The sequence below is a fragment of the Salvelinus fontinalis genome, chromosome 35, assembly GCF_029448725.1.
Source record: "Salvelinus fontinalis isolate EN_2023a chromosome 35, ASM2944872v1, whole genome shotgun sequence".
Taxonomy (NCBI): Eukaryota; Metazoa; Chordata; class Actinopteri; order Salmoniformes; family Salmonidae; genus Salvelinus; species Salvelinus fontinalis.
In genome coordinates this window covers 10,015,082-10,040,491 of record NC_074699.1, presented here as the reverse complement: position 1 = coordinate 10,040,491, position 25,410 = coordinate 10,015,082, and the positions used below count along the sequence as shown (strand labels likewise).

Here is a 25,410-nt window from a genome sequence, read left to right as displayed (position 1 = left end):
AATAGCCCAGTTATTCCATGGCCTGTATACTCACCAGACTTGTCACCCATTGAGCACGTGTTGGATGCTCTGGATTGATGTGTACAACAGCGTGTTCCAGTTCGCGCCAATATCCAGCAACTTCGCACAGCCATTGAAGGAGTGGGACAACATTCCACAGGCCACAATCAACAGCCTGATCAACTCTATGTAAAGGAGATGTTGCACTGCATGAGGCAAATGGTGGTCACACCAGATACTGACTGGTTTTCTGATCCACGCCCCTACCCTTGTTTTTAACGGTATCTGTGACCAACAGATATATCTGTATTCCCAGTCGTGAAATCCATAGATTAGGGCCTCATTTCTTTATTTTGACTGATTTCCTTATATGAACTGTAACTCAGTAAAATCTTTGAAATTGTTGCATGTTGTGTTTATATTTTTTGTTCAGTGTATGTAAATGCATTGTTTATACATTCTGTCTGTATATTCTGTGTATTGTCTGTCTTTTACGTTTATTGTGTACATTCTGTTAATTGTGTATATTCTATTTATTGTTGCAGCAACATTTGACCATGTCAAATTCCTGGTACATGCAAATGTACTTGGTGAATAAAGGTGTTCATGAATCTAAATATTATTGCCATTATGCCCATTTTCACCAGATTTGACCTTTGAAAATGCCCTTAAAAATCTAAATTTAACTGACAGCAGATCTATTTAGGATGACAGCCTGTAACAAAAATAAATTCAAGCACTCCTTTCAGGCTGGTCTACTATTATACTGGGTTATATTTGTAAATCATTTCACTTGTGCATGCACTAGACTAGTAGGCTAAATGGTATTTAGTTGTACTATGCCTTCATCTTGTGGCAACATTAATAAACTAACTTCCAGCTGTCTTCATTATTCCATAACCACGGAAAAGTTACTGCAAATTAATAAAAGGTTAGAATTATTTTATGAGCCGTGTTAATATAGCAAAGTACAAATTAAATACACATTTGCATTTCTATTGAACTGCGGCGCTTTAACTTTCTGTACAGTCTTACATAATACGACGTGGCCAAAGATCTGTATAACTAACCCAAGATAGTTCATCTGTGGAGTTTACAGTGGGAACAAATGAAGCAGAGTGGGCAGAACAAGCAAGGACGTGACAAAGCCATGCACGAGCTAGAGATCCTATTGGCGAGTTGTAGCATATATTTGCATATTTCCGTTAGTGAACGCCTCTTCTGAAGTGGGCGTGTGCACAAACTCAATTCGACCTCGCACTCTTTCTAAACAACACCATTTTAAAAACTTTGGCAAAGCGTAAAGTCTATAAAACTTAGTCCACTGTGTTCGTAACATATATAGTTATGGGAACATAAAAATGTATTGAGGTCAGATGTTTCATCGATGAGAGAATTTGCAGAATTTCGGCCCAGTTTCACTTAGTTCCATCCTCTCACACTACCCGCGCCTGGACTTTCTCTCACTCCCATATATGGTGGTGAGAACACGTTCTAAACGGTTGCTTAGCTGTTTAGCCCTGACTGACGTAGACGCAGACCTAGACGCTCTCAGTCGAGTAGTTTTTGGAGAGGCTCTTTATTTCCTCATTTCAGTGGCCGTGCCTTGCTGCTCACCGCACACACCACCAACCTAGCACTCCTCCGTCTTCTTCTAGAGGTAGATATCCAAGCAAAATGACCGACCAAGGGTTATCAGACGAGGCCGCGGCAGCAGCTTGCAAAGATGGAAACCCACTTACGAAGGTGAGTAGCTATATCTAGCAGCCCACTCTTGAATTCTGCCCAAATGGAACTCGCAATACTAAAGTTAGGCACATAGGCCGGTTATGTAGTTTCATAGCTTTACAACTGGGCTCACGCGCAGGTGAACGTCTTCTGCCAGATGCAACGTTTGCAAAAGTGAAATAGCTTTTGCGTCTTATTTATAGACTTAGTGCATTCTACTGATACACCCTCCGCAGTGCTACTGACTATGAAACTTTATACTTCGAAGTGACATTTGGACTTTGGAGGGGTATATCGACCATTTATGTTTGTTGTGCCTCTGCTAACACTGATGGTGTATAACTTCAAAACAGGAACTCGGTGTACATTTTCTTTGCCCACTCTTCTATAGAAATTGACACACACTTATAGATAGGCTTTACATTTACTTACTTTACTCCATTTCTGTTATGTAATGATGCCGTTTTGGTATTTTTATTGGTTATTTGCCAGCCAGACCTAGGTCTGTGATAAGCAAGTACGTGTTGCGCGCTTGTGTAGGCCAGAGCGTCCCTGTATTACTGATACTTGGCTGTATATCATTCTATTACAAAATCGCCTCTACATTGTTTGTAGTTGCAACAGTTTTTAAATAAGAACCTAAATGTTTCGTTCTCGTGCACCTTTCCGGCCATTAAGAAACGACGTGCGACCTTTTTGTAGCATTTCTAAGTTCTATAATACCAGATCGGTTGCTCAGCAACAACACAGCTGCTTGCACCACGCTGCCAGCCATAAGAAATGTATGCGAACAAGCCTAGGCTATTGTGTATATAGCTAACTGTGGTCAATCAATAAATGCGAACAGGTATTTTGATTAGCTAGCTAATGTTACCTAGCTAACGCTAGCGTGCTTGGACAAAGTCCAGCAGCTAGCCTCTGACTGTAACTAGGTAAAACCAGTCAGCTGAAAGCTAATTAGCTAACGAACAGGCAAGTACGTTAAAGTTAGCTAGCCAATGAATGTGTTTTTTTGATTATCTAGCTAAGGTAAAGTTATACCAGTCGGATGAGAGCTGACATTGGCTAGATGTCGGCCCAGGCGGCATCCCTAGACGTGTCCTCAGAGCATGCGCAGACCAGCTGGCTGGAGTGTTTCCTGACATTCAATCTCTCCCTATCCCAGTCTGCTGTACCCATTTGCTTCAATGTGTCCACCATTGTTCCTGTTCCCAAAAAAACAAAGGTAACTGAATAAAATGACTATCGCCCCATACCACTAATTTCTGTCATCATGATGTGCTTTTGAGGCTCCACCTTACCTGACACCCTAGACCCACTGCAATTTGCATACCGCTCCAATAGACCCACAGATGATGCAATCCCATCTGGACAAGAGGAATACCAATGTAAGAATGCTTTTCATTGACTACAGCTCATCAACCTCGTCCTGTGCAACTGGGTCCTGGACTGCTGACGGGCCGCTCCCAGGTGTTGAAGGTAGGAAACAACACCTTCGCTGATCCTCAATGTACGGGCCCCTCAAGGGTGCGTGCTCAGCCCCCTCTTGTACTCCCTGTTCACCCATGACTGTGTGGCCACACATGCTTCCAACTCAATCAAGTTTGCAGGCGACACAACAGTAGGCCTGATTATCAACAATTACGAGACAGTATACAGGGAGGAGGTGAGGGCCCTGGGTGAGTGGTACCAGGAAAATAATCTCACTCAACGTCAACAAAACGAAGGAGCTGATCGTGGACTTCAGGGAACAGCAGAGGGAGCACGCCCCTATCCACATCGACGGGGCCGCAGTGGAGAAGGTGAAAGCTTCAAGTTCCTTGGCGTACACATTGAAGGCGCAACGGCGCCACTTCAACATTAGGAGACTGAAGATATTGGGCTTGGCCCCTAAAACCCTCACAAAATTTTACAGATGCACAATTGAGAGCATCCTGTTGGGCTATATCACCGCCTGGTACGGCAACCGCACTGCCTGGAACCCGCAGAGCTCTCCAGAGGGTGGTGTGGTCTGCACAGCACATCACTGGAGGCAACCTACCTGCCCTCCAGGACATATACAGCACCCGATGTCACAGGAAGGTCAAAAAGATCAAGGACATCAACCACCCGAGCCACCATTCTACTGTATTTGAGCGACGTCGGAGTGGCATTTACTAAATCTAATATTTATATATTTTTTCCAGTCTTTTACTTAGATTTTTGTGTATTGTTGTAAATTGTTAGATTCTACTGCACTGTTGAAGCTAGGAACACAAGCATTTTGCTATATATACACACGCACACACACAGTTGAATCCGGAAGTTTACATACACCTTAGCCAAATACATTTAAACTCAGTTTTTCACAGTAAAAAAGTAAAAATTCCCTGTTTTAGGTCAGGTAGGATCACCACTTTATTTTAAGGATGTGAAATGTCAGAATAATAGTAGAGAGAATCTTTTATTTCTTTCATCACGTTCCCAGTGTGACAGAAGTTTACATACACTCAATTAGTATTTGGTAGCATTGCCTTTAAATTGTTTAACTTGGGTCAAATGTTTCGGGTAGCCTTCCACAAGCTTCCCACAATAAGTTGGGTGAATTTTGGCCCATTCCTTCTGACAGAGCTGGTGTAACTGAGTCAGGTTTGTAGGCCTTCTTGCTCACACATGCTTTTTCTGTTCTGCCCACACATTTCCTATAGGCTTGAGGTCAGGGCTTTGTGATGGCCACTCCAATACCTTGACTTTGTTGTCCTTAAACCAGTTTGCCACAACTTTGGAAGTATGCTTGGGGTCGTTGTCCATTTGGAAGACCCATTTGCGACCAAGCTTTAACTTCCTGACTGTTGTCTTGAGATGTTGCTTCAATATATCCACATCATTTTCCTGCCTCATGATGCCATCTATTTTGTGACATGCACCAGTCCCTCCTGCAGCAAAGCAACCCACAACATGCTGCCACCCTCGTGCTTCACGGTTGGGATGGTGTTCTTCGGCTTGCAAGCATCCCCCTTTTTCCTCCAAACATAACGATGGTCATTATGGCCAAACAGTTCATTTTTTTGTTTCATCAGACCAGAGGACATTTTTCCAAAGTACGATCTTTGTTCCCATGTGCAGTTGCAAACCGTAGTCCGGCTTTTTATGGAGGTTTTGGCGCAGTGGCTTCTTCCTTGCTGAGCGGCCTTTCAGGTTATGTCGATATAGGACTCGTTTTACTGTGGAAATAGATACTTTTGTGCCTGTTTCCTCCATCTTCACAAGGGCCTCTGTTGTTTTTCTGGGATTGATTTGCACTTTTCGCACCAAGTACGTTCATCTCTAGGAGACAGAACGCGTCTCCTTCCTGAGCGGTATGATGGCTGCGTGGTCCCATGGTGTTTATACTTGCAAACTATTGTTTGTACAGATGAACGTGGTACCTTAAAGCATTTGGAAATTTCTCCCAAGAATGAACCAGACTTGTGGAGGTCTAAAATATATATTTTTTCTTCTGAGGTCTAACGGGACAGGGATATAATATAATTTTCATGAAATCACAAGTCCAATACAGCAAATGAAAGATAAACATCTTGTGAATCCAGCCATAATTTCTGATTTTTAAAATGTTTTACAGCGAAAACACTATATATATATATTAGCGCACCACAATAGCCAAACACACAACGCCATTTATTCACCGCCAACATAGCTTTCACAAAACCCAGAAATAGAGAGAAAATGTATCACTAACCTTGAACAACTTCATCAGATGACAGTCTTATAACATCATGTTATACAATACATTTATGTTTTGTTAGAAAATGTGCATATTTAGAGCAGCAAATCGTGGTTTTACATTGTGAATACGTAGCCACAATGCACCAAAACGTCCGGTGATATTTTGGATAGTCACCTAATCTAACCAAAGAACTCATCATAAACTTTACTAAAAAATACATGTTGTACAGCAAATGAAAGATACACTGGTTCTTAATGCAACCGCTGTGTTAGATTTTTAAAAATAACTTTAGTACAACATACAGCATGCAATATTGTGAGACAGCGCCCTACCATTCTCCGCCTTGTTGGAGCCAACATAAAATACGAAATAACATCATAAATATTCTCTTACCTTTGTTGATCTTCCATCAGAATGTTGTGCAAGGAGTCCTAGTTCCAGAATAAATCGTTGTTTGGTTTTAGAATGTCCATTTTCTTCTGTCGAATTAGCAACTTTGGCTAGCCATGTGGAGCTCACGTGTCCAAGAAATGTTTGCGCATGGAACGAAAAATTCCAAAAGTCCCAATAAACGTTGAATAAACTGGTCAAACTCGGTTGAAAAATCCTACTTTATGATGTTTTTCTCATATGTATCCAATAAAGTCAGAGCCGGAGCATTTCGTCGTGTAAACCGAACGCATTTCAGAAGACAATGTTAGGTTCCCTTGTGCGCAGCTGACTACTGACAAAAGAGCGGACCTGTCACTCCGAAAGCTCTCATTCGGCCTCACATCAAGCTAGACACCCCATTCAACCTTCTACTGCCTGTTGACATCTAGTGGAAGGCGTATGAAGTGCATACAGATCCATAAATATAAGCCAGTTGAATAGGCAGGCCCTGACAGAGCCCCATTTTCAGAATTTTCACTTCCTGTTTGGAAGTTTGCTGCCAAATGAGTTCTGTTTTACTCACACATATAATTCAAACAGTTTTAGAAACTTCAGAGTTTTCTATCCAATAGTAATAATAATATGCATATTGTATGATCTAGAACGGAGTACAAGGCTGTTTAATTTGGGCACGATTTTTTTCCCAAAGTGAAAACAGCGCCCGCTATTCACAAGAAGTTTTAACAAACCTCCAAACGAGCTTCAACCCCATACATACAACACTCCTTCCGTGGCCTCCAACTGCTCTTAAATGCTAGTGAAAAAAAATGTATGATCTTCAACCGATCGCTACCCGCCCTCCCGACTAGCATCACTACTCTGGACGGTTCTGACTTAGAATATGTGGACTACTATAAATACCTAGGTGTCTGGCTAGACTGTAAACTCTTCTTCCAGACTCACATTAAGCATCTCCAATCCAAAATTAAATCTAGAATCGGCTTCCTATTTCGCAACAAAGCCTCCTCTCATGCTGCCCAATTTACCCTGGTAAAACGGACTATCCTACCGACCCTTGACTTTGATGTCGTTTACAAATTAGCCTCCCAAACACTAAATCAAATCAAATTTTATTTGTCACATACACATGGTTAGCAGATGTAATGCGAGTGTAGCGAAATGCTTGTGCTTCTAGTTCCGACAGTGCAGTAATATCTAACAAGTAATCTAACCTAACAATTCCACAACTACTACCTTATACACACAAGTGTAAAGGGATAAAGAATATGTACATAAAGATATCTGAATGAGTGATGGTACAGAACGGCATAGGCAAATTGAATGTAGTCTATTACAGTGCAATCCGTTTTGTCAACAAAGCACCATATAAATCAAATCAAATCAAATTTTGTTAGTCACATACACATGGTTAGCAGATGTTAATGCGAGTGTAGCGAAATGCTTGTGCTTCTAGTTCCGACAATGCAGTAATAACAACAAGTAATCTAACCTAACAATTCCACAACTACTACCTTATACACGCAAGTGTAAAGGGATAAAGAATATGTACATAAAGATATATGAATGAGTGATGGTACAGAACGGCATAGGCAAGATGCAGTACATGGTATAGAGTACGGTATATACATATGAGATGAGTAATGTAGGGTATGTAAACATAAAGTGGCATAGTATAAAGTGGCTAGTGGTCCATGTATTACATAAGATGGCAAGATGCAGTAGATGATATAGAGTACAGTATATACATATACATACGAGATGAGTAATGTAGGGTATGTAAACATTATATTAAGTGGCATTGTTTAAAGTGGCTAGTGGTACATTTTTACATAATTTCCATCAATTCCCATTATTAAAGTGGCTGGAGTTGAGTCAGTATGTTGGCAGCGGCCGCTAAATGTTAGTGGTGGCTGTTTAACAGTCTGATGGCCTTGAGATAGAAGCTGTTTTTCAGTCTCTCGGTCCCTGCATTGATGCACCTGTACTGACCTCGCCTTCTGGATGATAGCGGGGTGAACAGGCAGTGGCTTGGGTGGTTGGTGTCCTTGATGATCTTTATGGCCTTCCTGTGACATCGGGTGGTGTAGGTGTCCTGGAGGGCAGGTAGTTTGCCCCGGGTGATGCGTTCTGCAGACCTCACTACCCTCTGGAGAGCCTTACGGTTGTGGGCGGAGCAGTTGCCGTACCAGGCGGTGATACAGCCCGACAGGATGCTCTCGATTGTGCATCTGTAGAAGTTTGTGAGTGCTTTTGGTGACAAGCCGAATTTCTTCAGCCTCCTGAGGTTGAAGAGGCGCTGCTGCGCCTTCTTCACAACGCTGTCTGTGTGGGTGGACCAATTCAGTTTGTCCGTGATGTGTACACCGAGGAACTTAAAACTTTCCACCTTCTCCACTACTGACCCGTCGATGTGGATAGGGGGGTGCTCCCTCTTCCTGAAGTCCACAATCATCTCCTTTGTTTTGTTGACGTTGAGTGTGAGGTTATTTTCCTGACACCACACTCCGAGGGCCCTCACCTCCTCCCTGTAGGCCGTCTCGTCGTTGTTGGTAATCAAGCCTACCACTGTAGTGTCGTCCGCAAACTTGATGATTGAGTTGGAGGCGTGCATGGCCACGCAGTCGTGGGTGAACAGGGAGTACAGGAGAGGGCTCAGAACGCACCCTTGTGGGGCCCCAGTGTTGAGGAGCAGCGGGGTGGAGATGTTGTTACCTACCCTCACCACCTGGGGGCGGCCCGTCAGGAAGTCCAGGACCCAGTTGCACAGGGCGGGGTCGAGACCCAGGGTCTCGAGCTTGATGACGAGTTTGGAGGGTACTATGGTGTTAAATGCTGAGCTGTAGTCGATGAACAGCATTCTCACATAGGTATTCCTCTTGTCCAGATGGGTTAGGGCAGTGTGCAGTGTGGTTGCGATTGCGTCGTCTGTGGACCTATTGGGTCGGTAAGCAAATTGGAGTGGGTCTAGGGTGTCCGGTAGGGTGGAGGTGATATGGTCCTTGACTAGTCTCTCAAAGCACTTCATGATGACGGAAGTGAGTGCTACGGGGCGGTAGTCGTTTAGCTCAGTTACCTTAGCTTTCTTGGGAACAGGAACAATGGTGGCCCTCTTGAAGCATGTGGGAACAGCAGACTGGGATAAGGATTGATTGAATATGTCCGTAAACACACCAGCCAGCTGGTCTGCGCATGCTCTGAGGACGCGGCTGGGAATGCCGTCTGGGCCTGCAGCCTTGCGAGGGTTAACACGTTTAAATGTTTTACTCACCTCGGCTGCAGTGAAGGAGAGCCCGCAGGTTTTGGTAGCGGGCCGTGTCAGTGGCACTGTATTGTCCTCAAAGCGGGCAAAAAAGATATTTAGCCTGTCTGGGAGCAAGACACCCTGGTCCGCGACGGGGCTGGTTTTCTTTTTGTAATCCGTGATAGACTGTAGACCCTGCCACATACCTCTTGTGTCTGAGCTGTTGAATTGCGATTCTATTTTGCCTCTGTACTGGGACTTTGCCTGTTTGATAGCCTTGCGGAGAGAATAGCTACACTGTGTGTATTCGGTCATGTTTCCGGTCACCTTGCCCTGGTTAAAAGCAGTGGTTCGCGCTTTCAGTTTCACGCGAATGCTGCCGTCAATCCACGGTTTCTGGTTTGGGAATGTTTTAGTCGTTGCTGTGGGTACGACATCGTCAATGCACTTCCTAATGAACTCGCTCACCGAATCATCATTCTTCAATGTTGTTGTTGGACGCAATGCGGAACATATTCCAATCCGCGTGATCGAAGCAGTCTTGAAGCGTGGAATCAGATTGGTCGGACCAGCGTTGAACAGACCTGAGTGCGGGAGCTTGTTTTAATTTCTGTTTGTAGGCTGGAATCAACAAAATGGAGTCGTGGTCAGCTTTTCCGAAAGGGGGGCGGGGGAGGGCCTTATATGCGTCGCGGAAGTTAGTATAACAGTGATCCAGAGTTTTGCCAGCCCTGGTAGGACAATCGATGTGCTGATAGAATTTAGGGAGTTTTGTTTTTAGATTAGCCTTGTTAAAATCCCCAGCTACGATGAATGCAGCCTCAGGGTGTGTGGTTTCCGGTTTACAAAGAGTCAGATAGAGTTCGTTCAGGGCCATCGATGTGTCTGCTTGGGGGGGAATATATACGGCTGTGATTATGACCGAAGAGAATTCCCTTGGTAGATAATGCGGTCGACATTTGATTGTGAGGAGTTCTAGATCAGGTGAACAGAATGACTTGAGTTCCTGAGTGTTGTTATGATGATCACACCACGTCTCGTTAATCATGAGGCATACCCCCCCGCCCCTCTTCTTACCAGAAAGATGTTTGTTTCTGTCTGCGCGATGCGTGAAGAAACCAGCTGGCTGCACCGACTCCGTTAGCGTCTTTTGAGTTAGCCATGTTTCCGTGAAGCAGAGCACGTTGCAATCCCTGATGTCTCTCTGGAATGTTACCCGTGCTCGGATTTCATCGACCTTATTGTCAAGAGACTGGACATTGGCGAGTAGTATGCTAGGGAGTGGAGCGCGATGTGCCCGTCTCCGAAGCCTGACCAGGAGACCGCTACGTTTGCCCCTTTTACGGCGTCGCGTAGGCTCCCCGGCTGGGATCAGGTCCATTGTATTGGGTGGAAGGCAAAACACTGGATCCGTTTCGGGAAAGTCGTATTCCTGGTAGGAACGGTGGTTAGTTGACGTTACTCGTATATTCAGTAGTTCCTCCCGACTGTATGTAATGAAATCTAAGATCACCTGGGGTACCAATGTAAGAAATAACACATAAAAAAACAAAATACTGCATATTTTCCAAGGAACGCGAAGCGAGGCTGCCATCTCGCTCGGCGCCGGAAGTATCTTGCTACCCACCACTGCGACCTGTATACTCTCGTTGGCTGGTCCTCGCTACATATTCATCGCCAAACCCACTGGCTCCAGGTCATCTACAAGTCTTTGCTAGGTATAGCTCCGCCTTATCTCAGCTCACTGATCACCATAGCAACACCCACCCGTAGTACATGCTCCAGCAGGTACAGTTGAAGTCGGAAGTTTACATACACCTTAGCCAAATACATTTAAACTGTTTTTCACAATTCCTGACATTTAATCCTAGTAAAAATGTCCGGTTTTAGTTCAGTTAGTATCTCCACCATTGATTTGTACATCACAGTACGTTCATCTCTAGGAGACAGAACCCGTTTCCTTCCTGAGCGGTATGATGGCTGCGTGGTCCCATGGAGTTTATACTTGCGCACTATTGTTTGTACAGATGAGCGTGGTACCTTCAGGCATTTGGAAATTGCTCTCAAGGATGAACCAGACTTGTGAAGGTCCGCACATTTTTTTTCTGAGATCTTGTCTGATTTCTTTTGATTTTCCCGTGATGTCAAGCAAAGAGGCACTGAGTTTGAAGGTAGGCCTTAATACATCCACAGGTACACCTCCAATTGACTCAAATGATGTCAAGTAGCCTATCAGAAGCTTCTAAAGCCATGACATCATTTTCTGGAATTTTCCAAGTTGTTTAAAGGCACAGTCAACTTAGTGTATGTAAACTTCTGACCCACTGGAATTGTGATACAGTGAATTATAAGTGAAATCTGTCTGTAAACAATTGTTGGAAAAATGACTTGCGTCATGCACAAAGTAGATGTCCTAACCGACTTGCCAAAACTAAACAAAACAAAACATTAGTGGAGTGGTTGAAAAACGAGTTTTAATGACTGCAACATAAGTGTATGTAAACTTCCGACTTCAACTCTATATTTCACTGGTCATCCCCAAAGCCAACACCTCCTTTGGCTTCCTTTCCTTCCAGTTCTCTGCTGCCAATGACTGGAACAAATTGCAAAAATCACTGATGTTGGAGACTGAGATCTCCCTCACTAACTTTAAGCTGCTCTGACAGCTGATGCTTACCGATCGCTACAGCTGTACACAGCCCATTCAACCAACTACCTACCTCATTCCCGTAATTTAAAAAATTAATTCTGCTGTTTTACACACCAGTATTTCTACTTGCACATATCGCTCGTGTAAATTGCTAAATTGTAAATACTTCGCCACTATTGGTCTATTTATTGCCTTTCCTCCTTACTTCATTTGCACACACTGTATACAGATTTTTCTATTGTGTTATTGACTGTACGTTTGTTTATCCCATGTGTAACTGTGTTTTTGTCGCACTGCTTTGCTTTATTTTGGCCAGGTCGCAGTTGAACTTGTTCTCAACTGGCCTACCTGGTTAAATAAAGGTATTTTATATAACTGGGGAGTTTACTAATGCGCAACACCTGTTGAATATGGCAAGTGTTAGTGAATGGTATCAAAAAAACGGACATAAATTGTTGCTAGCAGCACAGTTGGTCACTAACGCTCTGGATAACATGAAAACAGCCTAACTTTAGCCCGTTTGGGCTCTTGATTGCTATCGTGAGGTCAGAACGCTCTCATCAACCCGACTCCTCGGCCAGAGCGTCCAGTGTGCTGAACACTCCGAGCACAACGCTCTGAATTTCCGAACAGCACAGAGCGCACTCTGATACACTGGAGGCAATTTTAGGAACGCACCCTTGAAGGCGCTACATGGTAATTTCGATGTCTACATTGGCCATGCAGCATTAGCGTTGTTTTGGCCTCTGCAGAAGTCCGGGCTATCTGGCTATGCTTCCGGTGGCTTCGCAATTGCGTCACAGCGTCTCCGACCACATTTTCGGATCAAGCATAAATTGTCTCTTGATGCCAATTCAAACGCTCGAGGTACACATGGTACTTTTGTACACTGTCAATACTTAAAATGTATGTTCTGTTCCAAATCTGAGTTTTCCCAGCTGTTTTAATATTTATGCTGCCATTTATAAATGTGCTCTTTTACTAGAGTTGGACAGCTGTGTACTACATTATTTAGGACAGTACTACATGAGCTACAAAAATGTCCTGAAGTTCTTTAGAGCACATATCCCATTTCAGATTTGTAAATAAGTCTAATTGTACAAAAGCGTTGTACACGTTTAATGACTATTTTACAGGTGTTTTTCAGCAGTTTAATTTTGTTGGGAGTGTTTGTACCAGGAGTTAACACCATTGCTCTTGATGATCCACAGTGGTATGCAGGCTTTTCTGTTCAAGCCCAGTGCTACCACACCTGATTCTACCACTCAGATGTTCATCAAGACTTCAGCTCTTCAACGAGACCATCAATTAGGTGCGGTTAGAACTGGGCTTGAACAAAAAAGCCTGCATAAACCTGTAGCTTGTCAAAAGCAATTGTGGTCATCACTGAGTTGTATTTACAAAGTTGACTACATCTGATGAATGTACATGTGGTTGTACATTTAATTTTCAATGTTTTATTTAGTTCTAACTCAATTTTGTTTACAGGTATGTAGTACCAGTTGTTTTCCCCGTGGAAAATCAGCTGTTAATATTAAATCAATACTAACTACATTATTTCTGACGCCGTTTGTCATTATTGTTGAAGTTTACTTTTATTGGTGTCTTATGTTGCATAATCACCAAGGTTTTCCAGCATTTGGCTTTGACCTACTACAGTAGCTGTGTTGGTATTGTACTTCACACTATGGGTAGGCAGGTTGCTTATGATTCAAACCTTCTCAAACCGCCCAATTCATAATCTTCAGAGTGATAAAGGCCTTTACAGTGTCCTGCTGTTAAACGGATGGGGATGGGGGTTTGCCTGAGCTGCAGACAGTCCTGTATTAGAGGACCAATTACAGCTATTTTAAAGGCCCAGTGTACAAAACAAAAACATTTATTTATTTAGGACAGTATGACAAATCCTGCGAAGCACGACTGTCTCGGAATGTACAATGTTAGACTCCCATTACTGTACTGAAACATAATGATTCATCTTAGATCATTGTAGGAGGATGTTTGCTCCGAAACACGTCAGCAAGCATGAACGATTTATTTTAGGAAATCAAGTTGCCACCCTGAATTTACAGGTGTACCTGTTTTTCAATGCTCACTTCTTTTTGAGGTGAAACTTAAGTCCTAGAATTAAGAATAATTCCTAGAATTGGGTGTTCTGTGGTGTTCCAGGATTTCATGATGCAGCAGACCATGCTGAGGGTGAAGGATCCAGTGAAATCCCTGGACTTCTATACCCGGATCATGGGAATGACGTGAGTGCCAACCGTAGCCCCACCAATGTTGTCTGGTCATTGGATCACGAGAAATACAGTACCTCTACTCTTTCAAATAAAACTTTTACAAAAAAAGTTAACCAAAGTAAGTGGATTTAGGACGAGCTGTAGGCACTTATTTACTTACTTGACAGTTAATTAATAAAATGCTACAATAAGCTAGCTTTGGTACCTGACTGGTCCTGCACTTCTTGGAATGAAGATGCCCAGGTGGACTTAAGTATTAAACAAATTGCATAACCCTGAAACCAGCCTGAACTCTGTGCTCAACACGTGGCACTCGTATTGAGCGCAGCTGTCCGGCTGGTTCATGAGACTACCGACTGGCAATAAGCAAATGGTAAAACACTACAATCCTCCTGACGCGTCAATAGAGCAGATACTTTGTCATTTTCCAATATGTAGTGCTGTTTCTCCTCTCATGCAGTCATACAACACGGGTAACTTTTCTGTCCTTTCCCTCCAGGTTACTCCAAAAGTTTGACTTCCCCTCCATGCACTTCTCCCTTTACTTCCTGGGTTACGAGGACAAGAAGGAGATCCCTGCTGACGTGAAAGAACGAACGGCATGGACCTTTTCCAGGCGAGCCACCATTGAGCTCACCCAGTAAGGATTTTGGGCGATAGGCAAAAGCGCTCCTCACTATTCACAAGAGGCCTGGGCATGATCAGAAGGTCTATGATAGTGTACTCTTACTCCAGTCCTAGAGATATCCTTGAAATGGTTGTTAGTGCTGGCATGGTGTGAATTAACAGAGGCAGGGGGGCTCAACTCCCCTGAAGGAGACGTTGGCTGTCCTAAATGCAACAAAAGTAAAACTGGGGGATCTCCGAAATAATTCCAATTGAACCATTCTCTGATTTGTTTAAAATGCAGTGGTAAATATGAAAATTTACCCGAACACCCCCACCTCTGTCATGGTTTAAACCATTTTATTAATGTGGCGGCGATTTCCATTCAGTGGTGCAGATTTTTTTGTTGTGCCTCGGCCGAGATTTTCCTTTGTACTTCCTCTTTTTCGCCATTTGTTTGATTTAAAAAAAATTGCCTTCATTCCAATGCATTAGATGTACAGTGCATTCAAAGTGTTCATACCCCTTGACCTTTTCCACATTTTGTTACGTTACAGCCTTATATTAAAATTAAGTACATTTCCCCCTCGATCTACACATAATACCCCATAATGACAAAGCAAAAATCTGCAATATCACATTTACAGATCTATTCAGACCCTTGACTCAGTACTTTGTTGAAGCACCTTTTGGCAGCAATTACAGCCTCGAGTCTTCTTGGGTATGACGCTACACGCTTGGCACACCTGAATTTGGGGAGTTTGTCCCATTCTTCTCTGCAAAGCCCATCAAGCTCTGTCAGGTTGGATGGGGAGCGTCGCTGCACAGCTATTTTCAGGTCTCCTGAGATGTTTGATTGGGTTCAAGTCCGGGCTCTGGCTGGGCCACTCGAACATTTAGAGACTCGTCCCGAAGCCACTCCTGCGTTGTCTTGACTGTGTGCTTAAGGTCATTGTGTTGTTGGAAGTTGAACCTTCTCCCTAGTCTGAGGTAATGAGCGCTCTCTATGAGCAGATTTTCATCAAGGATCTCTGTACTTTGCTTCGTTCATTTTTCCCTCGATCCTGACTCGTCTCCCAGTCCCTCCCGCTGAAAAGCAACCCAACAACATGTTGCCACCACCATGCTTTACCGTAAGGTTGTTGCCAGGTTTCCTCCAGACTTGACACTTGGCATTCAGGCCAAAGAGTTTAATCTTGGTTTCTTCAGACCAGAGAATCTGGTGGTCTGTTCTCATGGTCTGCGAGCCCTTTAGGTGCCTTTTGGCAAACTCCAAGCGGGCTGTCATGTGCCTTTTACTGAGAAGTGGCTTCCGTCTGGCCACTCTACCATAAAGGCCTGAGTTGCAGAGATGGTTGTCCTTCTGGAACGTTCTCCCATCTCCACAGAGGAACTCTAGAGCTCGGTCAGTGACCATCTGGTTCTTGGTCACCTCCCTGACCAAGGCCCTTCTCCCCTGATTGCTCAGTTTGGCCGGGCGGCCAGCTTTAGGAAGAGTCTTGGTGGTTCGAAACATCTTCCATTTAAAAAATGTATTTAATCCGTTTTAGAATAAGGTTGTAATGTAACAATGTGGGGAAGGGGTCTGAATACTTTCCGAATGCACTGTATTTGTTGATTTATCATTGTTAAATCAGCTGTTTATAGCGCTCATTACTTTGTTTCAGGTGCGTACAGGTGTTTTTCAAAACAAAAAAACTTGAATACCTGATGATGATCGACAATATTACTAGACAACTAGCTACAGCGAGACAACTGTGCATCCAATCCATCCAAGTATATGTTAACGACATTAGGCCGATAGTTGACTCTTTCGTTCAGAAGCATTCCATTTTGTAATGGCATTGTCATACATTATTTTGGATTTGTGTGCCCATGAGAATTGTTTTAACGGCGAAATGTAATTGAATGTTACGTAGCTTACAGTGCATTTTTGAAATCGCCAAGATATATGATTCGTACAGGGTTGAAGTTTTCTTTAAATTGCTAAATGTTTAATAATGACAATGTCGTATAATGTAAGGAAAGGTAGTGTTATGTCACACAATCTGTGAAGACTCCAAGGCATTAACTCATGAATTATGGGCAACTCACGAACTAGGGTGTAAAACCATGTTTTGAAATAATGATTGTATTATATTGAATGTGGGATACGTATTCTGCGTGTCTTCGTGTTTAAAATTGCCTTGGCTGAGAGGGTAGGCTACCGGCATTGGTACAGGCCTAGTGGGGATTTATTGACGTTGACCGCGACCGGCAAATCAGTCAACACTACATCACTGGCTTCTGGTAGGCCTATTGGAAGTTCACAGTAATACACATTGTAGCCTAGCCTAATAAGTTGACCTTTTGTTTTGGGTGACCTTCCTGTTATTCCCAGAACTGTTTCAGCCTCATTTCAGGTGTCTCAACTTCTCAGGCTACATTTGTTTTCAATTTGTCAGCAAGACATGCCATTTGATGAATGGTAATAGACATCTGTGTGAGTAGACATGCAGTTTGGATGCTGGAGTTGTTTTGAAATGGACGTACATGCCTACTTTTTAAAGTGATTTGTTTGACAATCAGATGAATGTCATGATGGGTTGTGTTCATGCCACATTAAAAGGTCATTTATTTTTTACATTTTTTAAAATATCGGACGTGTTATTTTACATTCCTATAATTTGATAAAGTTATATTGCATTGTTTTTTTTTCTGTGCCTCCTAGTAACTGGGGCTCTGAGAGTGACGCTAGCCAGTCTTACCACAATGGCAACTCGGACCCTCGTGGCTTTGGTGAGTCTGTACTCTACACTGAAGCTCAGTAATCATCCCATAGTACATTGCCGTACCACTGTACATAAAGTCTGCTGGAATAATTCATTATTTTTTCAGTTATAATGCATTGTAAGAATTCTCATTGACATGTTTGACCCACTTTTGTCTTATTATATATCTGTAAAAAGTACACTTTTTTAAAAGGCCCATGCATGCTTATAACAAGTTATAAAGCATTATAGCGGCAGGCTTCGTTGTTACCCACCCTGCCATTTATATCTTTTGGATTGTTATTCATCCTAATGGATAGTTTTTGTGCAAGACTTTGAGAACAGCTGTATATGTAAGTCGTTGAGTTGGTTAATTGCATAAGTGGCGTAAACTAGTTAGTCAGCAATGTGTTATGTTCAATCTCACGCATCATAGGGCACATTGGAATTGCGGTGCCTGACGTCTATGCTGCCTGCAAGCTGTTTGAAGAGCAAGCAGTCACCTTTGTCAAGAAGCCCGATGATGGTAAGAGTAGCCGCACAGTACTACTCATACTTGGCTTTTTTTGTACGCAAGATTTGGGTGTATTGAGACAAGATTGAAAAAGTGGGTTAAAAAAAAAGTGTGAGTGTGTTTGGACACCTACTCATTCAAGGGTTTTTATTTTTGTAGATAATAATATTGAAGACATCAAAACTATGAAATAACACATGGAATCATGTAGCAACCAAAAAAGTATTAAACAAATCAAAAGACATTTTATATTCTTCAAAGTAGCCACCCTTTGCCTTTGACAGCTTTGCACGCTCGTGGAATGACTAGGTGTGTTCAAACTTTTGACTTGTAATCTATATGCAAAGGAAAAACCAAAGTTTGATAACATGACGATTCCCATTATTTGCCTGACTATACCTTCTGTATACTTTCCTGCTGGGTTCCACAAAAATGAAGGCCCTAAGAAACCACCTCATGCTTTCACCCAGTCTTCCCCGTCAGACCCCATGCTTCCAGAGGTGTTCCTAAGCCATTTTGACATTTTCACTTTGCTCCCGATCTCCTTCCTCCTTAGTCACCCGATATACACGTGCGGTGGCCTTAATCAACTTTACTTCACGATGAGGTAAAGCTGATTAATTCCGCACTGTATATCCGTTTCAACATCAATGTCCTCAGAAGATGATATCCCAACAATGTTACCAAGGTAACCCCTGCTACTACTAACACTGCGTACTTCAAAATACTCCTAATTTGCGCTATAGTCCAGTTCCATGCTGTTACTATAGCATCCTTCAGCACTACTACTGCTCCTTCAGCCACTGTCCCTACAGCGACTGCTGTGAGAATAGCTATTGCATTGAATCGGTCTCCTGCTCTCCTAATGTCTAGGTTTAGGACTCGCTCTTTCAGACACTCCCTGCCTGTCTCCCAACTCCTACCCGGTTCCCTAGCCACTAACATCTCCAATGACCTCTTGTGCTCTGCTACAGTCGGTACTTGTGGATAATGCTTTCCTGTGCTCAGGTTAGGTACACATCGCTCATCCCAAGGTCGATCTACACCTCACCCCTTTGAACACCTTTGTTATAGTGTAAGCGTTGGGTCCCAACAGTTGATAAGTAGCCACCTTTACCGTCACTCGGTCCCAATCTTCTGGGAGTTATGTCAAGTGTTAGCTGGCTGTTATGAACGGGGGAGATATTAGTAGTGTTGGAAGCTGTCCAACCTTATAAAACTCAGTCACATGTTTCTTAATCACACTCTGCAGGAGATGTGATGCTATTATTACAGCAAACTTCCCCTTCGGTGATGTGGCCTGCTGTATACAGGGATCTGTGGCTGTTCTTTTAAGCTTTGTACCTTCTTTGACAAACCCATCACTAAAAGTTGACAATAGTGTCTGAAATGACAAAACTGTCTCTGCTACTCTTACCATGATCTGGGTATGTGTGACATTCAATTAAATTCATAGTAGTCTATTGTGCACAGTTAGCTGTCCTTCCTCTCCTACAGGCCATCCCTTGTAACAATATACATAGAGAAGTGGTATAGTTCCCCAGAGACTCCTACCCACTTCCTTAAATTATGACCACAGATCTCCGCCGCAGTCACAATCCATTCCGCTTTCCCACTTCCCTATAATGTTAATGCCTTGGTTTTTGGGACTCTACAGAATACACTGTCGGTCCTGCCAGACTCTGGAATTATAACAGCCTTATGCAAACATTCTGTCTCAAACACAGGCCTCGCCACCTGCTACAAATACATTTGCACATAAAGCATTCCATCTAACCCATAACACATGAGTCACTACTACCAATTCACTTCTATAGTTATAAACATACTAAAACGTTCAAGTCAATTAGTCCATTTCCACCAATCCTTCCTTTGGAACAATGATCACACTTATGTTCCACGACACCAAGAAAAATATTGACTTGAACATGGAAGAAAGACTATACACGTGTAATAATTTCGCACGACCCTTGATGCGTCTAAGACTGGGGAAAGAACCGTTCGTTCTGTTCTATGCCCATGGAATGCTAGTCTCCAAGCCAGTCTCCATCCTCATCCTCGGGTGTTAACGCAAGACAGACTGTGAGCCTTGTATGTAATTAATTGTACTGTATCATCCAGCAATCCATATGTATTGATGCGCTTTAACATTAGGCTTCAGAGGACATGGTAAAACAAAACCCCTTCATCCAGTACCCCCCTCATTGTTGGCCCAAGCTATCATCTAGTGGGTTATCTAATAACCTCTCTCTCGGAGGACACTAAAAGATAAGGTTTCACACGGAGAAAAACCCTCCCTAATAATGTCGAGCAGCGCCCCCCTCCCCTCACATTGTGCTCTCCTCACAGCTTAGGAGCAGTTCTCTTTTTCCTTTCCGAATCAAATGTTTTTTAATTAGGATCAATTATCCGACCCAAATTTAGAAAGACTCAACGTTAAGCACTAAGGGACTGACAATCACATGAATTCAAGCCCCTCAACCGAGCACACCATCACGGTTAGACAGTACATTTACAAACGGGCCCATGTATTACCGGTAATAGCTCTTCTCATTACAACCCCCATTTGTCCCGGGTTTTACTGTCGCGAGTGCCATGTTAATGACAGATCGGTATCTCAATGCTTTTTTTAGTTTAAATTACTATGCTTCGTGCAGACCTTCACAAACAACCTGATACCCCAAATAAAGTACTCATCCTTTTTAGCGTCTTCATTGGTTCTTCAGATAGCGTTACAGTTTATCTTCCCAGCGGCACATGGGTAACTCATGCCTGTCACAGTTGATGCCATGATAATGTCCCGATTTTTCAATATCCGAGGAAATTATCCGATTTTTCCAAGTACACGAGTCTCTCACCTGAGCCGCTACCACCATTCTGTACAGCCTATTCTGTCCGGTTATTTTTCCCACCAGTACACATCAGCAGTATGAGAGGAGTTTGACCTTGATCTCACTCCACATGCACAGCCTCATGCCACACTCCTGCTGCTCGTACTCAGGTTGCTGGCTCAGACTCGGGTCACAGGTAGGAGTGGTGAGAAACAAGGTCGTAGTGAACGCCTTGGTCGCTATTCTTCAGCCTGTTAGGGAGGGTTGAGGTTCACAATGTTCTTGGTCAAATGATCCACTCCATGCATCAAGACCCCACCTATGGTCACCTTTGCCATCACGCAGAGTTACCTGGTCAGGGAGTTAGAGCTCTAACCCTTCGGGAGAAATCCCAACAATACAGCAGACCCAATCTGGTGAGATTTGTATCGAAACAAAGATAAGAACGAAAACAACAGCAATACACATCACGATCCATTTGGCGTAACTGTCAACCATTACTAACATATATTTTCCTTTTTATATGCAGACTGAACAAAATACATTTGAATATTTACCAATGGTCAGGGCCCCAGGGAGCTGGTTATTTCCCCTTGAACACATGACTCATCGTGATTTAAAAAACAAACACTGCCTGTTAAATCAAAAATAAACTAATTAGAATAACAAATCAAATTAGAATTACAGCTCTTGATAACTCCATAAGGAAATAATTGTATCCCAAAAGGTAATGGTAAAATAGACTATAGACAGATGTCCCTCATTCATATTAAACTTAAATCTCACAATTTCTAGTGAGGTTGATCAGGCCTCACCAGAAAGTCAGGACAAAGGTCATTCAACACCATTAAGTGTTTTTTCCCCCTGTACTTCTTCATAAACCTTAACATTTCAAACATTTTTCATTCTGCATACCCAGTTCAACCAATTTAAGAAGACCCCATACAATAATTCAAACACGATAGTAACACCACTAACACATATTCATAACCGATGAGGTGTGTGTATGTATGACCAAAATTATTCAGTTGTCTTCCTATTTCTACATAATCTGTTATGGTTCCTTGCCCCAATGGGTCATAAATCAACCTCTCCTTATTGCTACAGCTAATAGACAAGTTCACACAACGTTCAAATATCTTCTTGCTTTAATTATTTATTTATTTACCATGAATGTGGCTCCTGTGAACACGCTGTGGTCCAGTCTATTAGGCGGCTAAACCCTCCTAGGTATGCAGTACCTAGTCCTACATCTCAATTTGGTTGAGGTCTGGGGATTGTGGAGGCCAGGTCATCTGATGCAACACTCCATCACTCTCCTTCTTGGTAAAATAGCCCCTACACAGCCTGGAGGTGTCCTGTCATTGTCCTGTTGAAAAACAAATGATAGTCCCACTAAGCCCAAACCAGATGGGATGGCGTATCGCTGCAGAATGCTGTGGTAGCCATGCTGGGTAAGTGTGCCTTGAATTCTAAATGACTGACAGTGTCACCAGTAAAGCACCATCACACCACCTCCATGCTTCACAATGGGAACCACACATGTGGAGATCATCCCTTCACTTATTCTGCGTCACAAAGACAAGACCAAAAATCTCATTTGGGAAAAACAAAATAATAATAATTTGGACTCATCAGACCAAAGACATATTTCCACCGGTCTAATGTCCATTGGTCGTGTTTCTTGGCCCAAGCAAGTCTCTTCTTCTTATTGGTGTCCTTTTTAGTAGTGGTTTCTTTGCAGCAATTTAACCATGACGGCCTGATTCACGCAGTCTCCTCTGAACACTTGATGTTGAGGTGTGTTTGTTACTGAGGCTGGTAACTCTAATGAACTTATCCTCTGCAGCAGATGTAACTCTGGGTCTTCCCTGTGGTGGTCCTCATGAGAGCCAGTTTCAGCATAGCGCTTGATGATTTGTGCGACTGCAAAAAGAAAAGAAACATTCAAAGTTATTGACATTTTCCAGGTTGACTGACCTTCATGTCTTAAATGATTAACTTTTTCTCTTTGATTATTTGAGCTGTTCTTGTCACAACACAACTGATTGGCTCAAAAGTATTAAGAATATAAATTCCACAAGGCACACCTGTTAATTGAAATGCATTCCAGGTGACTACTTCATGAAGCTGGTTGAGAGAATGCCAAGAGTGTGCAAAGCTGTCATCAAGGCAAAGGGTGGCAACTTTGAAGAATTTTAAATATAAAATACATTTTGAATTAGCACTTGATTACTACATGATTCCATGTTATTTCATAGTTTTGATGCCTTCACTATTATTCTACAATGTAGAAAATAGTAAAAATATAAACCCTAGAATGAGTAGGTGTCTACTTTTTACTGGTATTGTATTTATGCCATAAACTCTTGAGGATTGTTGTGCTAGCTAAGCTGCTGTCATTCCTCGATGGTGTTCATAGCTTAGCATGTTGCCAAACGGGCGAGGGAATCGCCATTTTAAGTGTCATATTTGTCTAGAGTTCTCTGTAGTTAACATCAGATTGGGTTACATGTAAACATTACGAGAACTGTCTTGGCAACATGACAGATACTTTTAAGTGAAATCAATGGAGGCAGTTTTGATCAATAACATTACCACTTCATTGCCACGTGATTCCTTATTCAACATGTCAGAGGCATGTTCTATATGACATATCAAAGTTCACAACGTTGGGCCCTGTTGAACGTGGCCCAGGTGTTACTGTTGGCGGGTATGATCAACACCTTTTCAATGTGTGTTGCTTCAGTCACAGGGAAATCATCATCCTGGTGTTTTTATGGTTATTTATGTATGAAACTAGGAAGAGGCCATTTCCGTTAACTTTTCTGTAAGCTCCAAACAGTATTAGTGAATTCAATAAAGTAAATGGATTATGCAATTATTCTATAAATAACTTTTCTTAGATGCAACAGTTAGTTCAATTAGGATATTTCTTACTCTGGAAATACTTTAATTCAGCTCATGTGCTCTTTTGGATGCTTGTATTCTATTCTTGCTCCAATGTGTATCCTGACAATTTTATCAGGAGCATTTCTATCTCATGGTGTTTTGTCTCCTACTCCATTCTCGTCTCTCTCTATCGCCCTCTGCTCTTCTCTCAGGTAAAATGAAGGGGCTGGCGTTTGTACAGGACCCTGATGGCTACTGGATCGAGATTCTCAGCCCCAACAATATGGTCTCCATCACCTCTTAAAGAGACAAGAAGGATCCCCCCAACGGGATACAGTGCCGTGGTGTTATTTGGGATGTAGATTTTGCCAACAATTTAGGAAAACCCACCCAGTTCCATGAAGGATACTTATGGGAGTAGCAGTGACAGGACATAAGGACAAGGCTCACTTTTTTTATTGTCATGAGAGCTCGTGGCAATGAAATGCAGCCCGGCATTGGGAAAAGGGCCAATCGTAAAGAATTAGGGTTTTCTCATTGAGTTTAATGGCTAAGCGCAGGTTTGGTGGACATTTTGTTTTGAGTATACAGCGATGCCTAACTTAACCTTCTAATGTGCAGTAAAGCTAAACGCCACTGTTCAAAGCTACAGTTACTGTTGTCGTTTTTTCTTTACTTAAACTCCGTTTTACATGAAGGTAGAGTGAGCAATATAACATTAGTGGTAGTCTTGGCAGATTGGAATTCTGCTGTGGACCCTGCCACAATGCTGTCTATGAAGATGTCATATTGTGGAGTCTACCTTTTAACTGCAGACTTATACAATCAACAAACCTGTCTTTCGGTTTACTGGGCCCGGTGTCCCAAAAGCATCTTTATGCATCAGCTACGTTTGTTGTTAGGATCCCATAGTTCTATTGTTCTAACGATGAGTTTTGACTTAATATGCTTTTGGGAAACCGGACCCAGGGACTGTATCCACAAAGCGTCTCAGAGATGGAAAATTTGGTCGTAAGTGCTGAGAAGAGACATTTTACTCCTACTCTTATGCTAAAAGCGATGCATGAAGCCTCTAGTCAGCCATAGTAGTATGCTGGCACAACACTATAACCTTGCTGGCACAACACTATAACCGCTAGGCTAACTGCTGCCCTATAACTGCAGGTTAAATAAATGAACACTTATTTTGATTATTTAATTAACCTTAACCTACATCTTATGTCATATATCCATTTGTAGCGCAATAACATGTTTAAATAAAGTGCCTAAATTGGGCATGCTTTTAAATTGGGCAATTAACATAAGCCTAGATGCCTTTAACTTTGATTCTGTAAGATGAAAAATGATATGCAACAATCTTGGGAAGTGAAATAATGCCAACGGTACCAAAGCGTGTGTTGATATAACTAACGTGTGCAACTTTAGTTGTGGGGGGGGCATAATTTTTATTTATTTTTTCAGGGGTAGATCAGCTTTTATGTTGCAGATTGTGGTTTACAGCAATGTAGTTGTCTGCATTTCCAATCCCCCATATTTTTTGGTGAATACATATTTTCCTTTTATTAACCCTACCATTCCTCCACTAATTGAAGTAAACTAATGGACACTTAGGCTTCGACTTCCAGCTTATACATACTATATACAATTCACGGACACAGTATATTTGACGATAGTTGTTTTTAGTTCCATCCTTCAGCTCCACTCAAGCCCTCCCATATCTGTACACCATTGCCATCAATTATTTTCAGCTGTGCTGTTTCACAAGTTTTGAATCTTTTTATTCTCATAGATTATACATATTGTAAATTACGTCTCCGCCTGCTTCTGGATTGACTGCCACTCTGCTACCCGTACGGACA

At 42.5% G+C, this 25,410-nt stretch overlaps 1 protein-coding gene across 2 annotated transcripts; it reads left to right on the top strand.

Moving 5' to 3' along the window:
• The first annotated feature begins 1,266 nt into the window (after positions 1-1,266).
• LOC129834315 (lactoylglutathione lyase-like) lies at positions 1,267-24,200 on the top strand. Of its 2 annotated transcripts, XM_055899188.1 has the most exons (7): positions 1,267-1,746; positions 2,753-2,953; positions 13,888-13,970; positions 14,458-14,598; positions 17,275-17,342; positions 17,751-17,840; positions 23,764-24,200. In XM_055899188.1, the coding sequence occupies exons 2-7, from the start codon at positions 2,798-2,800 to the stop codon at positions 23,853-23,855; spliced, it is 630 nt and encodes a 209-aa protein (XP_055755163.1). In that variant the 5' UTR covers positions 1,267-1,746; positions 2,753-2,797; the 3' UTR covers positions 23,856-24,200. The 2 variants fall into 2 exon arrangements, with proteins under 2 accessions (XP_055755163.1, XP_055755164.1); XM_055899189.1 differs by lacking the exon at positions 2,753-2,953 and having other exon boundaries at positions 1,275-1,746.
• Positions 24,201-25,410: the final 1,210 nt, after the last annotated feature.